The 16,637-nt window shown below is 44.6% G+C and overlaps 1 protein-coding gene across 1 annotated transcript in view; it reads right to left on the bottom strand.

The window, feature by feature from the left end:
- The window catches only part of LOC114784261 (dihydropyrimidine dehydrogenase [NADP(+)]-like), a 139,217-nt gene that overhangs the window by 109,401 nt on the left and 13,179 nt on the right, over nt 1-16,637 (bottom strand). Inside the window, exons 3-4 of the mRNA XM_028969524.1 lie at nt 8,755-8,842; nt 3,458-3,619 (exon numbers count right to left, since the gene is read on the bottom strand). Of these exons, the coding sequence (XP_028825357.1) occupies nt 3,458-3,559 (102 nt within the window). The 5' untranslated portion in view covers nt 3,560-3,619; nt 8,755-8,842. The remainder of the gene's footprint in view (nt 1-3,457; nt 3,620-8,754; nt 8,843-16,637) is intronic.

Here is a 16,637-nt window from a genome sequence, read left to right as displayed (position 1 = left end):
CAGTCACAGAGTTTAGGCTGTGTGCTTAGGGTCAATGTCTTGCTGGAAGGTAAACCTTCGGCCCAGTCTGAGGTCCTGAGCACTCTGGAGTTTTTAGTCCAGGATATTCATATACTTGTCCACATTAATCTTTTCCTCAATTGCAACCAGTCGTCCTGTCCCTAAAGCTGCCAAAGACCCCCGCAGCATGATGATGCCACAACCATGCTTCACAGTTGGGACTGTATTAGACAGGTGATGAGCAGTGAGATGCATCTCCCGACTGCATCTCTGGAGCTCAGCCACAGTGATCTTTGGGTTATAATTTACCTCTCTAACCAAGGCTCTTCTCCCCGATAGTTCAATTTGGCCAGATGACCAGCTCTAGGGAGGGTTCTGGTCATCCCAAACGTCTACCATTAAAGGATTATGGAGGCCACTGTGCTCTTAGGAGCCTTAAGTGCAGCAGAAATGTTTTGTAACTCTGTGCCTTGCCACAATGAGCTCTTCAGGCAGTTCCTTTGACCTCATGATTCTCATTTGCTCTGACATTCATTGTGAGCTGTAAGGTCTTATATAGACAGGGGTGTGGCTTTACTTATCAAGTCCAATCAGTATACTCAAACACAAAGGAAGGTATAGAACCATCTCAAGGATGATAAGAAGAAATGGACAGAACCTGAGTAAAATATATGAGTGTCACAGCAAAGGGTCTGAATACTTAGGACCATGTGATAATTCAGTTTTTCTTTGTTAAAAAATGTCAACAATTCTGTGTTTTTCTGTCAATATGGTGTGCTGTGTGCTAAGAAATAACGTAAATGATTTTAGCAAATGGCTGCAATATAACAAAGAGTGCAACATTTAAGGGGGCCTAAATACTTACCTTATCCACTGTAAGACAGATGCTGCCTTTCCCAGATATGTAAACCCCCAAGGCCAGTTCAGAATTCAAATTTGAACACTTAAGTGTTTGCACTATTTTATAGAACAATTCTAACTAGGTGCATGGAACTGGCTAGAAAAGCACAAACGAATTTCGTCCTCCAAATCATTCAATTCTCCACACCTCTCACAGCTTGTCAGCAAGAGCGGGCTTTTAAACATTTTACAATATCAAAATCTGGATAAAAAGGGTCTAAACAACAATTTGAATCCATTGATGGGGTGAGAATATGAAAATAAAGGACTTTAAAAGACTGTTCACTCACTAGTGTAGTTTGAAGTATTGTTCTCAGTGTATTATATGAAATAATACACTTCTCACATTGACACTTAACACAAGTTCTCCCCAGCTCGCACTATTTTCCTGAAGCCAAAAATACCCTCTCTTATATTCCGTTAATTTTTTTCTTAAGCTTGTCAAACTGAGTGACAGCTCTCTCAGCCAATCGTACACACTTTTACCTTGAAAGTGACATGACGTGGCCAACAAAAAAGATGGTAGGATGCATCGGCCGTACAGGGTTTTTACGCTGTAGAACAAGTTTATGTGGTTTTATGAGATTATCAGGGTGCTAACAGCACACTGCGAAGTTTGTGGAGCATGCATGTCCAACACCCTGCTGATGGGCGGCGGTCTTTCCAAAAGCACGCTGATCCCATGGCCCAGTGAGTCCTGCACACGCTGATCCCACTACACTTTGGTCAGTGAAATTTATTTGAGTTATTAGTAAGTGTAAATAATTGCGATTGTAACTTGTTACAGAATGTTTTGCACCGTTTCATTGCTGCTTTGTTCCTGTCCTTCCTGTGCAGAAAAAGCTATAAACAAAGAAGTCAGTTATTGGTATTTATATTACCAGCAGCAAACTGCATTACAATATGTTTTTGAGTGAAGTTTCCTTTTTGTCTTTATTATTTGCCACATTGTTTAAATAACCTCATGCTAAGTGTAAAACCTGGCAGCTAAATAGGAGTCATTTAATAATTATGCAATTTATCATCCGACTAGTCGTTTTAATATTCGGTGACCAGTTGACCATCAGCCCTAATCGCAACGTACACAATGTCAATCGTGTGTCAATAGATTTCCTTACACACAGGTTTGATCATCACATGCTAGCTAAAACTAATACCCCTGTCCGAGCTACAAGAGCTCCAGCGAACGTCCTTCATCACTATTTTCCTGTTAGATTAGGAAAACATAACGGACTAATTTCCCCTCTGCTCTAATTGACATGGAACTTGCGGCATGTAAAAAAAAAAAAAAAAAAAGTTAAGGCCAAAATCTTCAAACTGGTGTTAAGCGAAGCACTAAGCATGGTTCGTGTTGACTAGTGTAAGGTCAAACGTGTCCTGAGGATATAAATGAACAGATAAGAACGAACCGTTTGGTGGTTGTCAGTATCAAACCGACTTGTGTGTAGAGCTGTGCTTAGTTCAAATATCGTGTGGAGAAATACCCCGACACACACAGGAAATGACTGAGTGCTAGTAATCGGTGTCTTGGAGGGGAGGAATAGATAACCTAGAACTTCAATGGACGCTGTCGCACGAAACATGTGGGTGGTAGTGGCCTAGTGGGTAACACACCTGCCTATGAACCAGAAGACCCGGGTTTGAATCCCGCTTACTACCATTGTGTCCCTGAGCAAGACACTTAACCTTAAGTTGCTCCAGGGAGACTGTCCCCTGTAAATACTGATTGTAAGTCGCTCTGGATAAGGGCGTCTGATAAATGCTGTAAATGTAAATGTAAATGTAGATGATTGGTGTTTTTATTGTAAGACTTCGAGTGCCAATTCTGCAGAATTCCTGCATTCTGACGCTTTATAACATTAACATTTACAGTAGAGAAAAAAAAAAAAAAAAGCGAATTTTTCTCTCTGACCACCGCAGCGCTAGCATTTACACCTAAAGATCTTCTAAAACCAGGTGTGGTAACAGGGTATGTAGCGCGAGGCGGCCCACACAACCAGCCATACCGCTTTCCCGTTTTAATTGAAATCTTGTTGAGCAAGTTCCTCCTTAGTGTGTCGCCGAGGTGACGTTACGGGCCGCACGCGGCACGCTGCTGGTGTGCGTCACCCTGTGTGTGTGCGGGAGAAGGAGAGAGTGGTTCACACCTTCAACACAAATACCTGCCTGTGCGCTGTAATTAACAAGAAAACAGCAGAGGGAAGTAATGAATTACGCATCCAGGCGTAGAAAATCTGTTTTCATGGGCACTCGGTGAGAATGATCCGGCAGCTGTTCCCAGGTCTGTGCCGGAAAACGCTGCATCCCATCCGCCTCTGCTCAGAGATCACCCGTACCCCCTGCCAGAGACCCCCGCCAGGCCCTGCGTTAGCCCTGAATGACTTAAACACCAGCGGCGACGCTTGCAAATCTCTGTTCAGGTGGGAGGTGAGCATTATGGATTCAGTTATTCGGGTTTTCGGGAGAGAAATCAAGCATCGCTGTGCGGATTCTTCCTTTCAGAAGGCAGACGATGGTCATGCCGCGTAGCGTGCTTGTAGTTTTACCGCAGACGTACCTCGGTAGCAAACTGCTGCAGCCCTCCGATGTTGATGGGACCCTCCTCGGAGGCGTAGAGGTTGCAGCCTCCCACGCAGAGGTCTGAGGTGGGGCACACCATCCCACAGGTCAGCCCCAGGGGGTTATCTGAGAAGATGGCCCGCGCCGCCCCGTAGTAGTTCTGCAGGAAACACATGCAGTGGGGTGGCTTCAGGTCAGTGTCAGATACTAACAACCCCATTGAGAAACCAAGGCTGAATAAATACCAGGGGTTTACCATAAACAGACGGTAAAAATGTTCAGTCGAAATATATGAGCTTGTTCTCAGCAACTCAATGTAATATAAAAATCTAAAGCCCTGATAAAAATGATAAAGTCTCTCCTGCTGTACTGGTATACTAATTTGTTATAATGCAACAAAGATTAAATGTATTCATTTACTAAAACCAGTGTTTGATATTCTAATTAGTGTAGCTATGTAAGTCACATCAGTGACAATGTCCTCAAGAAATGCCCTCGTTCATGATCATTTTATAACATACAATTCATGAGAAATTAAGTCCTGACATGATGGAATATCTGCATACATGTTTATCAGCAGCCTTGAGTTCCAATGGAATGAGAAGCTCCACTGATTATCAGAAAAGCACCATTTGCAATTATCTTCTTTTCTACATCTTGAAACACCATCAGAGAATCTGGTGCATCGGCATATATGGGTGTCAGCAGACCGTCATTTCCATTATGTCAATTACTGTTTCTTATTCATATTTTGACATTTGAAATCAAGCCCATTTCTATATGGCCCAAATCCTTTAAATGGACGTGTTGCCTTTATTACCATTTAACTGTAGCAGCAATAATATCAAAAATACATTTCTTATAGTTGTGTTACTAAGCAACCTTGACCAGACAGTGGTTATGCATGTAACTGAATAGATATTTAAAGAACTGTGTTCTGATAATGGGAGACACATTCTCAACTAATCAGAATGTCAGGTTGGAACAGCCTGAGGTATAAATCCATATATTGTTTATACTATTTACTGTGCCTTTCACAGCATTATTACTATTAATATAATTGCATATGTTGTAAGGAACCACATTGTGACCTTTGTGCTGCAATACGCATTTTAAAAAATGAGAGTAGCTGCCAAAAGACCCCGCTAGTTACTGTTCCATGCTGCTGTCATGTGCCACTGTCACTTCAGTCAGGAACTGTCAGCAAATACAGGCATTTACATAAAATTAAAGTAATTTATCATTTATTGTGCAGGGTGGGGAGGAGCGGGGGTCAATATGACTTCTGACGCTCCTTTACTTGATTGAAAGGGACAATCAGGGATTGACAACAAGGATGATTGCCGCGCCGTGCATCCGATGTCAAACGTGAGGGAAGTACAAAGAAGGAGGCAACACACACACACACACACACACACACACACACACACACACAGAGCCTTGAATCCCAGCTCTGAAGAGGTCTGAATTCTCCATCGACAAAAGAAAAAGTGAAACTGTTTGGAATGATGACAGCCTTGATGAAGGACGACACAAAAGCAGGAACATTCTTGCCAAATCTGCTGCGTGTTGATTGTGTTTCAACTGAACGCTGACTGAACAGATTGACAGATACGAAGGTACATGGACAGAGTCCGGGGGTCTCATTTGCAGAGACGTCTGGTTTCATTTCTGTTTTATGTCAATAACAAATCCTTTTGCACATGTATTAAGAAGGAGGGAACCTGATGAGGTGACTTTGCTGCAAACGGCCATTTAAAGCTTGTGATATATAGCTCCGGAATTGTGCGACAAAATTCCTCTTCAAAGTTTCATTTCTTCCTCGTTTCACGAGTGCTTTATGATCCCGCACTAGCAGTTCGATGCGTTACAAGCATATGCAGTAGTGCTAGTATAATTTTTTAGTGACTTGTTTCCAGTTGCCATGAACGTCAGGCAAGCACTACTGTAATGCCAACCGAGGCCCTGGGTAAAGGGTCCACCAATAAAAACTCCACATGAACACCGTATAATCCACACACAGTAAACGTTATAAAGACAGGCCAACCTTCAGCACACGGGACTCTGTTTCTCGTGGGGTGGTAGTAGCCTAGTGGGTAACACACTCGCCTGTGAACCAGAAGACCCAGGTTCAAATCCTGCTTACTACCATTGTGTCCCTGAGCAAGACACTTAACCCTAAGTTGCCCCCCGGGGGGAGACTGTCCCTGTCACTACTGATTGTAAGTCGCTCTGGATAAGGGCGTCTGATAAATGCTGTAAATGTAAATGTTTCAGATGTCTGGGGCAAATTATCTTCTTCTTTTTTCTTTAACCGGGATAGGTTTTAAAGTGAGTGGCACATTTTAGAAACATTGACATTTAGAACATTTATAAGCACAACACACCTGGAAGTTGTACGTTACTTACTGTCACAGGCGATGGTGTGAATGGATTTACGCATCACTAGGAACAAACAGGGTCTAACACATACAACCTGGTCACACACCAGTACAAGATGACAATCCACGACAATCCACAACATGACAAACGATTTATAATCACACACAGACAGAACATATCGGGGTAATCAGGAACACTACATCAACATACAACCTATGGAACAGGAGTGCCCATCGCTGGAGTCCGACCATGACAATGACTCCTGGCCCCCTCCACAATAGGCACCACAGGCACAACGTCAGTCCTTCTCCGTCTGGCCACTTTCTTCCTCGCCCGGGAACCGTGAACGGACAAGCTACCCCGCCTCACATCGCACACCACCGGACAGTCCGTGGCCGCATTATGGAACAATAACACGCGCACCTGGACCGCGCTGAACACGTACAAAACCACGGCCAGAGACCAGCGAGCCGGCGGTTCACAGAACGGTCGGGTCATTCTGTCGCGGGCGACTGGGTGGACGGATGGACGAACTGGCACGACATGGAACGTGCACGCGCCGGGACAGGACAACAATCCACGACCCGACGAGGACATGACACATTTTTAATCACACACAGGTGCAAACAATCAGGAACGCGACAACTCCAGACCCAACCGCGGAACCGGAATGTCCCCCTTCCCCCAGATTCTGACCGTGACACTTACATGTACAGTTCACTGTCATTTTTCGGTGTAACAGTGACACCCCCCCCCCTGCTCGATGGGGCTTGTGCCAGATTGTTGACACAGGTCCCAGAGTTACTGTAAATGATAACCCTTATAAAAAGCACCGAGGAAAAAAAAAAAAAACCCAAAACAACCCCCCAGCACTCCTCAAGAACCAGGACACGAGCAACAAATCCTTCACGCGAGACATAATCTTTTTCAACTCCTACCCTCCAGCCATGTGTGTCAAAACACAGGAGATGTTTTTTCACATCCTATCAACCCCCCCCATGAATAGGTGACAAGTATCAGCAATGCCATGGTTATTACGCTATGAATATTGCATAAAGCCCTAAATGTCAATGTCAGTATAGAATGCACATTATTGTTGATTATGTAACATTCCTGTTGATGTCATTCCTGTTAATGTGTATATTGCTTAATATTAATTAGAGACTTCATACTTCATATTCCAAAATCTATTTCTGAATATACTATAATGAAACATTTTTATCCTGAGCCTTGTGCCCATCCACATGACATGTAAAGTGATATAAATCGTATGACATGACCTTTGGTCACCAGATCTCGACTCAGTTAAGCACATTTTGGGAACTTTTGTGCAGCATCTTGGACAGCATCTCCAAAATCACCACCAATAGAAGGTCAATCTCTTGAAGAAATTTAGTGTCCATCCTGTCAAGGAGCACGGAATTTCCTTTATTTCCTTTCATTTTATTTACAGTCTGAATATCACGCTTCTGTTTCTGATATATAAGAAATATCTCAATGTTTAAAAAAAAAAAAAACTAGATGGATTTATAGTCAGGAACATGGTAGGATGAGCACAGCGTTGAATATCAGCTATGCAAAAACTTATATATCCTGCCCAAATCCCTCATGTCTCTCCTTTAATCTTCTCACTCAACACTGAATTCCAGCAAAAGAGAAGTGAAATCAAATTAAAGGGGAGGGGGGAAGAAGAAATGAAATGCAAATATTAATAAAAGGATGGATATTTACACTTTACTATACCGCATATGCCAGGCAAATGTTGCTTTTAAAATTGTTACCGTGGAATCAAAATGAAAGAATGTCTGAGTTAAAACATACGTGCAACTCTTTTCAGGTCAGGTGCTGCATATTACTGTGGCCTGGGGCTGCACCGAATATTCACAGTCAAATATTGCAATGGCTGAGTCCATTAGTAACGTTCCGTCAAATCATGTTACTGACTGGGGGGGTGGGGGTGGCGGTTGTGGGCTATCTATTTAAAGAACTGCGTGGACTATTCAGATGGCCAAATGATCAAATCGGAAGAGCTGCAATTGGGTAGATTTTTTTCCAGCACACTGAACTCTGATTAATCACAGAGTAATATTTTCTCAACTATTATAATTATATTCATTTTTATACTTTCATAGAAATGTTTAACTCCTAATTTTATGCGGCAATTATATTTGGACCTCCCCGTTCCATTGTTGGCTTTGTTTAAAAATTGCCATAACGTGTCTATAGTCCAAACCGCTAAAAAGTATTCATGACTGTTCAGGAGCAGCCATGTCTTCCTAAGCACATGCGAACAGTCATGTGATTCTGCGACTGTAAACAAAGCAATAAGGCGGAATGATATTTAAAGAGACGAGTCAGAGTGACATTATTGTGCGATAACAGTGTCTCCCCAGCCAATCAAGATGCCGGGCTGGAACTAACTGTGGTGTAATAAATGACAAGTAACTGCGCACATCGGCCTGTCCTGATTATCTGTTCTATGTTTAGACACGGGCTGGTGGTAATTATTATTCCTCGCTGTGAACACGCCTTCATTTGCATCTGATTCATACAGGCGCCCACTAACCGGAGTGACACGGGTCAAACCTTTAAGGGCGACATGCTCCACATGTGGATATTGATTCTGCCTGGCCTGAGTGTGAATAAGCCGGCCCGGGGACTCCTGTTAAGATGCACCAGGCGGGCCATGCGCATGCACAAAGGGGCTAATTCTCTCCCGCAGTCCGACGGTTCTGACCTGCAGCGGGAGACCCCCCCCCCCCCCACCCCCCCACCCCCCACCTCCACAAGGCTGAATCCCGCCGTTGTGTCTGACAAAAAGCATTCGTTGCATTCAAATGAAGGACAAGCAGAAATGAACCTGAAGGCTTTTCTGACTTTATTGTGCATTTTTTGTGTCTGGGAGGACCACACCTTGTTTGCGATGCTCGTAATGAAGGCCTTGATGTCCAGGTTTGTCGGGCAGCTTTTTTGACACGGGGCGTCTGCACATTTGAGGCATCTGCAATGGAAAGAAACAAAAAATTATATCTACGGTGGGTAAATTTTTTTTTTAATAAAAACCCTGAGCGACAGTCGCTGTATCCAAAAAGAGCTCCATGAAAAAAAAAAAACGGAGAGGCATCTGGTTAACGCACCGGGTTGCCCTTTCGCTAATGCAAGGCCATATCCGCAGAAGAGGGAGAAAGAAAAAAAAAACACTCACAAATAATGTTTGTCCCTCCCCGGAGACATATCTCCAGCCCCTGGTCATGCAGAGGGGTCTCTTCACCATGAACGCTTGACAGGAGAGCAGCAGGAAAACACCATATTGGTGACAATGACATACCAATTTTAAATGATAAATAGGATCATTTAGGGGAAGGAAAATTAAATATTCATCAAAATGGATGTCTTGTGGTTGTTATTCATTTATTTATTTATTTGCCCGAGCACTGCACGTGATTGGCACGTGGCGTTTAAGCAAAGGGGACGGGTCCTTGTTCTGTGTTCTAGTTCACTGTCATTATTATACATTATTAAAAAAAGAGAGAGAGAGAGAGAGAGGGAAGAAAGAAAAAAAAAAAACACACAGCTGTTGTAAACGCCGGGTGCTGATCGTCTCAGATGATACACGTCTGAATGGGAGGAGTGATATTCTTCAACACATGAGGAACGGGGGGGAAGGAGGAGGGGGGTGGGGGGGGTATAGAGCATAAAAGATAAAAGTGGAATGAAAAGACTGAAAGGAAGAGAGAGCGAGGGGGGGGGGATGTGAGAGAGAGAAGATGCTTTGCTAGCTACACATAAAGAAAAGAGATCTAGTGAGGGAAGATGTAGACTTACCTCCCGCTCTCTCTCTCTCTCTCGCTCTCTCTCACACACACACACACACACGCACACGGGGCACACTACAGCTGGAAGTGTGTAATAATCCCATCTTGCAATTCTCTAAGCTCAGCGCAGACTAAAGTGCACCGGCCTGCCATTAATACCACTTATCACCCCGACAGCAGAGGTAATTACTGCAGAGCTGTGGCCAGGTAGACTGGCAGGAATGCCGGGCGGAACGCACCCACCAAATGTTTTATTAATCCCGGGTGGTTGATCATCAAGTGACATCACTCTTGACCTTTTTTTTTTTTTTTTTTTCCTCGCCTTGACAATACATTATTTTCTTGCCCGGAGAATAATGGATATGGGGGCTTTGCCCCAGACAAACATTAAATATACAAATAAACTCTACAGTGCATTGTATTGTATCTTTGCAACATGATTATTACACGTGCACATTAAAATAAGCAGACCGATCATGACCCAGCAAGTCTTCCCGCTCCCGTCTCTAATGCTACAAACAGTGTCGTGTGCAGCGCCACTAAAGTACCTTTACACACCACACAGAAGCGTTATTCAAATTTCAGCTGTTTACGTCTCCACCCGGTACGGGAGGGGGGGGAAATTACAATAAAAGCCATTTCAGTGCGCGACGGCGTTCTCACAGAAATGAGATGTTTTGAGATATACATGAGATTCTCCATGAGAGTGTCTGCACTGTACCGTTTTTTTTTTGTGTTCATTTCTTTTCCTTTTTTCCTGGAGTAATGGAAGGAGAGGATAAAATAACCCATTCCCCACACTGTCACAGCAGGCCCTGCTGAATTTCTATAGACAGGAATCCCATTGTTTTTTTGTTTTTTTTTAAACCCGCTCTTCTCAAGGTAACATTAAAGACACAAAGACAACGGATGATACAGACAGATTTTTAGACCCTCATCTATCTCCCGTGGCCAGAAGCCCAAGTGCTTAGCGAATGTCAACAGAAAAATAATGCACACACAAAGGCAATCTTATTTGTTCAAGAGTTGCTCTAGGTCACGGCAATTCAGGCAGGTGTAGCCTTCGCCGGCCTCACAAAGACGTCTCGTCTCCAGGCACACTGCTCCAGGTACAGTAGATTCGCCGAGCGTATTACAATCAAATCACCGCAGTGTTGCTCTGCTGGCTTTTTTTTTTTTTATTATTATTCTTTCTACCACCCCAAACCATGTTCCCGATTGACCCAACAGAACCAAATCATCTCAAGATCAACTCGTCCTTCGCTCTTTCCGCTAATCAGGAAGCCATTAAATAGCCGTGCACAGCGAGGGTTGTCCAGCTGCCTTATGAACTGCATGCAGCAAATTTTCTGCTAATTCTTTTCTGCTTTCACATATCTGTTGGCTATGTGATGTCACTACGAGAAAAACGCTTCTCCACAACCAGGACTACCACAAACAGTTTTCCGCATTTGTTTTTTCATCTTTAGAAAGTGAATCAGCCCTAAACGTAAGTAAATTTAGGGTACATGGGGGCTCAGCTTGCTGCTAACTCGGTTTAGCAAATAATAACTAATAACTCACCAGATATGGATAGATTCTTTATTTAAGTATGTTTGAAACCTTAAGTAAAGGATTGTTATTTCGACTCATTTAAAAAAAAAAAACACACACACAAAAAAAATAGCTGAGGTTTAGTTCTTACATTCGCCACGGAATAACACACTTCCAGCACACCAGACAACACAAGAATGGAAATAAGCTTAATAGCTACATGTCATGTAATTCTCTGGGGCTCTAAACATCAATTGAGCTTCCTTTTTGTCCCCAACACTGCAAAGAAAAAAAGAAAAGGCACTTTGTCCTCTCTCATGACATCAATCTAATCTAATGCATTTAGAAGTTTTTTTTTCTTTTTGTTAGTTCAATCTCAAGGGAATTATTCCTTTGTGCAGTGAAGAAGCTTTTGTCAAAATAATGATAAAGTATAAATTGAGTTTTGGCAAACTTTTTACACACTGGATCATCACCACCTACCCCAACCAATCAGCAACCCCTAGACGTTCTTCATTACTGTATTTCAGGTCGGATCGTCCTCTGTCTCGGCCTCATCGTTCCCAAACTGATAAGAGGCACACGGGTCTTCAATTGGATGCGTATTTACCTGAAACTATGACCTTGCGCTGGTCCTTAATGCGCTGGGTTTCCGAAAAGCTGCTTTGTGGCAGTAAACAGATGTACACCTACCCCCCCACACACACACACATGCAATACATCAGTGTCTAACTGTGGTGGTGGAAACACACTCGCCTATGAACCAGAAGACCACAAAGTCACACGTTCAAACCCCATTTACAACCATTGTGTCCCTGAGCAAGACACTTAATCCTGAGTTGCTCCAGGAGGACTGTCCCTGCAACTACTGGATATGGGTGTCTTCTAAATGCCATAAATGTTATTATGAGCTACCTTTAGCCCAAATATATGTAAATCAATTTTGGCACATTTGCGTACAGACATGAATAGGAGCGTATCTGTACGAAATGTGAATAACAGGTACAGTAAGGTACAGTAAATTCAGGGAGTTTTAATGATGTCCGCATGGTGGGACTGAGTTTCTAATGTATGCATTACATACACAGAGATGCTGCAGATGCACGTGTCACCAGTGGGTGGAGGTCTGCACGCACGCCAGGCAACACCCCCAACCAGGGCTCATCATATTCAACCCCTCACCTACATACTACACACATTACACACGGGTGGTCTGGCAAAAACAGAAAGAGCACGAGCAGTCAGACAGACCAACAAAGGACCCAGCCTCCCACAATGCTCCTGGGCCTGAGGTAACTGAGCCCATAGGTAGAGCTGCCATGGTAACAATATGCGTGGAAAGGATGTAGGGGTTTGACAGTGCAGACAGGTGGGCTAAATGAACACGTTCTCCATATCGGCTAAACCCTCACTTTAATTGGGTTCAGAAAAAAGTTTTAACCAATCGCACAACCCCACCCCCACCCCACTGCCCAAATACAAATCCCACACAAGTCCCACAATTAGAGACGCCGCTCTGTCCTGGGATCGGTTTCGGACAGCTCCGCATAGTGTTAATGAGCTGGGCTAAACGGCAGGACAGATGTGGGGGCCGGATCACAGCGCAGTGACAAACAGGCCACAGCCAACCCACTGGTGGCCCAGCAGGGACACCTCGTTCCGAGAAAGGGATGGAAAGCAAAACAGAGAAGGAAGAGATACAAGCTGAGATTTCCTTCATCTCTGGCTGTTTCTTTATTTTGTGCCATAATAAGTTCTGAATTCTTCGTCCAGTGTCAGCGGGGTTAGTTTTTTTTTTTTGTGTGTGTTTGTGCATTTTCAAATGTACTCAGATGTTTGCACAAAGAGACTTTTAACTGTGATCCATGATTACAATTTGCACATTTTCAAATTGTGCCGGAGGAATCTCGTACCTTTTCTGTAGTATTTCTAACATCACGAAGGCTCTAGTTCTAGGGCAGGTCTGGGTACAGGCCAAAGTAATAGATCTCACATGATAAGATATCCTAAACAGAATAAACCATTTTATTATATCCCATTAAAGGAAATGAAAAACTGGACAACGGTCCCCTTTCTATTTCAAAGGCAAGATTCTATCCTTGATGTTCATCTTGTGGGGGGTTGGGATAGGGGGGGGGGGGGGGGGGGGGGGGGGGGGTGTTATTATAAATAAATAAATAAATAAATAAAAACAACTATCATTTCTCAACTATGCCACATTGGAAAAGGTCATTCAAAGTCCTCCCCAAGGTCTCTGTGTCTTTTTTTTTTTTTTTTTTTTAAATCCAATTGAAATTCATATAGCAGTTCTGTACGGCCCAGGATGCTTCCAGGCCAGCGCTTCTCCCCGGCAACTCCATCAGTCACCGGCATCCAAGGCCCAGGGTAACAGTGGCCACTGCCACCACGGCAACACTGCCACACAATCAGAGGAAATAAAGCAGATGAGACTGATGGCCAGCCACGGTGCACGAGTCATTTACGCCTCCGTTTACAGAGCCTGGCGGCCGTACCTCAGCCGGGAGTGTGAGGGCGCATATATATTTTAAGGGCAAGGCTCATTAGGTCAGATGTGCGGTTGGTTGGTGGCTGGTTGGTGGTTGGGTGTATGCTGGCTGGCCCAGGATGAGGAGACCCCGTCTTGACATTCATTAGCAGGCCTGACACTGGTGGCTATGCTGCTAATGGCTGCACCAAGGCAAAGCCTGTCTTACCCCTCAGACTGAGGGGGCCCTGCCTCCAACCGTGCCGGAAGAGGAGCACTTCCCCCTCCACACCTTCACAAGACTGGATACAACCCCCAACACAGGAAAAAAAGGAAATGAAGGGCTGGGTGATACAAGCCATTAATCTTGAAGAGGACAAATTATCTACCCGTTTTGCTTGAGTCTAATTGGCATTTTTGGTTTTGTGCCAAAACACGCAGCAAACTTGCAAAACTACCTGAAAAGTATTTAGCTTAAAGTGAAGTGATTGTCACATGTGATACACAGGAGTACAGCACACAATGCACACAGTGAAATTTGTCCTCTGCATTTAACCCATCACCCTGAGTGAGCAGTGGGCAGCCATGACAGGCGCCCGGGGAGCAGTGTGTGGGGACGGTGCTTTGCTCAGTGGCACCTCAGTGGCACCTTGGTGGATCGGGATTCGAACCGGCAACCCTCCGATAACGGGGCCGCTTCCTTAACCGCTAGGCCACCACTGCCCCATGTGTCAATGTTTAAAATAGGAACTGGGTTCCTCAACACACATTCTCAGCAAGATTTTTTTTTCTTCTTAAAATGTAAAACCGGCCCAATCTGGCAACACTGGCTGCAAGATCCTGCCTCCTCCTGATTACCTCCAGTTTCTGTCCTCCTAATAAAACTTGTTTATGGTGCCGTCAGCATACTTCATAAACGCTGCTTAGTTCCCCTCGGCACCACGTCCTGTACCAGTCCAAACATGCAGATAGATTATCCGCCGTTCAAATTCACCAAATTTGAGTCTTACACAACCAATGGGCTAAAGCTTCCAAAGCACATCTAAAATATTCCCATACATAACTTCAATATGATAATATTACGGTATATATCATGTACATTCTACAAACCTTAATTGCACATCTTACATGATAATATTGCTGCTGCAGTGTTTTTGTGTTTTTGAGGGACATGTTTAATCTCAAGCAAAGGAGATGCTGGGTGTCACATCTACAGGACATGATGATGAACAGCTACCCACTCTCGGACCAAGATCTCCTCTTGCTACGGGCGGTAAAACACGCGAAATAGCGGACTTCAGGGGGCCACTCTGGGCTCAGTGAGGCGGCCCCGCCTCCAACGCCACTCGGCGCCACCTGCCTCTGAGCAATCAGCACCGACCGCGGCGCCGGATATGGGGCATGTGCTCCCGCTTCCCCGCAGAACACGGGGCCCTCTCACCGGGAACATGGGAGAGTAAACATCCTAAATCACGCTGAAGCCTAAATGTCTCCAAAACGCTCCATTAGTACTCCTGGCTTGAGACTGTAGTGGTGCTAGTTCACGGCTCCTGTTGAGTGTTATACATTTTTAAGCGCAAATAAGTCACGTGAGATGGAATTTGCGCAGTATTAACAGCTCCTGTTATGCTTCTCCAATGAAAATCACACAGAAAAATGGGAGGTGATTATTTTTTAAAAATGCCATTTAAATCTGTGCATTATTGATGTTATTGCCCCGCTTTATTCTCTCACATGGTCTTCTCGCTGCGGAAAGGTTTATAGATATTCATTTTGAATGTCCAGGAAATGATTTGCGCAGCGTGAAATTGGGGAAGTGTTGCTAACCCTGTTAACTCAAGCAATTAAAGTCATGTCACAGACTCGTGCCGCAGTCATTACGAGCGGGACCTGGAACAAAACCCAAATGAGAGGAGGAACCTTCCTCCAAACGCGACTGCTTTCTCCTGAGAATATCTCAGGCTGAATGAAGACAGTCAAAATGGCCAGTTAATAACTCAACAATTATATTAGTATCAGCCCACATAAAAACAGACTTTTTCTAGTGACTGGCAAGTCAAAATGAGGCTCAGTAGTGTTTGTGGCCTCCACGTGCCTGTATGACCTCCCTACAGCACCTGGGCATGCTCCTGAGGTTCTCCTGAGGGATCTCCTCCCAGACCTTGACTAAAGCATTCGGAACTGCTTAGACACTCCAGTCATATGAGGTCTAGCATTGTCTTGCATTAGGAGGAACCCAGAGCCAACCGCACCAGCATATGGTCTCACAAGGGGTCTGAGGATCTCATCTGGGTACCTAATGGCAAGCACATGGAGGGTTGTGCGCCCCCCCACCCCCCCACCCCCCCAAAGAAATGCCACCGCACACCATTACTGACCTACTGCCAAATGATGGAGGATGTTGCTGGCAGCGTCTCCAGACTATGTCACGTCTGTCACATGTGCTCAGTGTGAACCTGCTTTCATCTGTGATTTGCCAGTGGCGATTCCTAGTGTTCTCCGGGAAATGACAAATGTGCTTCGCAGTGTTGGGCTGTAAGCACACACGTGGACGTCGAGCCCTCATACCCTCCTCATGGAGTCAGTTTCTGACCGTTTGAGCAGACACATGCACGTTTGTGGCCTGCTGGAGGTCATTTTGCAGGGCTCTGGTAGTGCTCCTAATGTTCCTCCTTGCACAAAGATGGCGGTATCAGTCCTTCTGCTGGGTTGTTGCCCTCCTTTGGCCCCCTCCACATCTCCTGATGTACTGGCCTGTCTCCTGGTAGTACCTCCATGCTCTGGACCCTATGCTGACAGACACAGCAAACCTTCTTGCCACAGCTCGCATTGATGTGCCATCCTGGATGAGCTGCACTACCTGAGCCACCTGTGGGTTGTAGACTCCGTCTCATCATACCGCTAGAGTGAAAGCACCGCCAGCGTACAAAAGTGACCAAAACATCAGCCAGAAAGCAAGAAAG

The sequence above is a fragment of the Denticeps clupeoides genome, chromosome 2 (genome assembly GCF_900700375.1).
Source record: "Denticeps clupeoides chromosome 2, fDenClu1.1, whole genome shotgun sequence".
Taxonomy (NCBI): Eukaryota; Metazoa; Chordata; class Actinopteri; order Clupeiformes; family Denticipitidae; genus Denticeps; species Denticeps clupeoides.
This window is presented reverse-complemented; position numbering and strand designations above follow the sequence as displayed.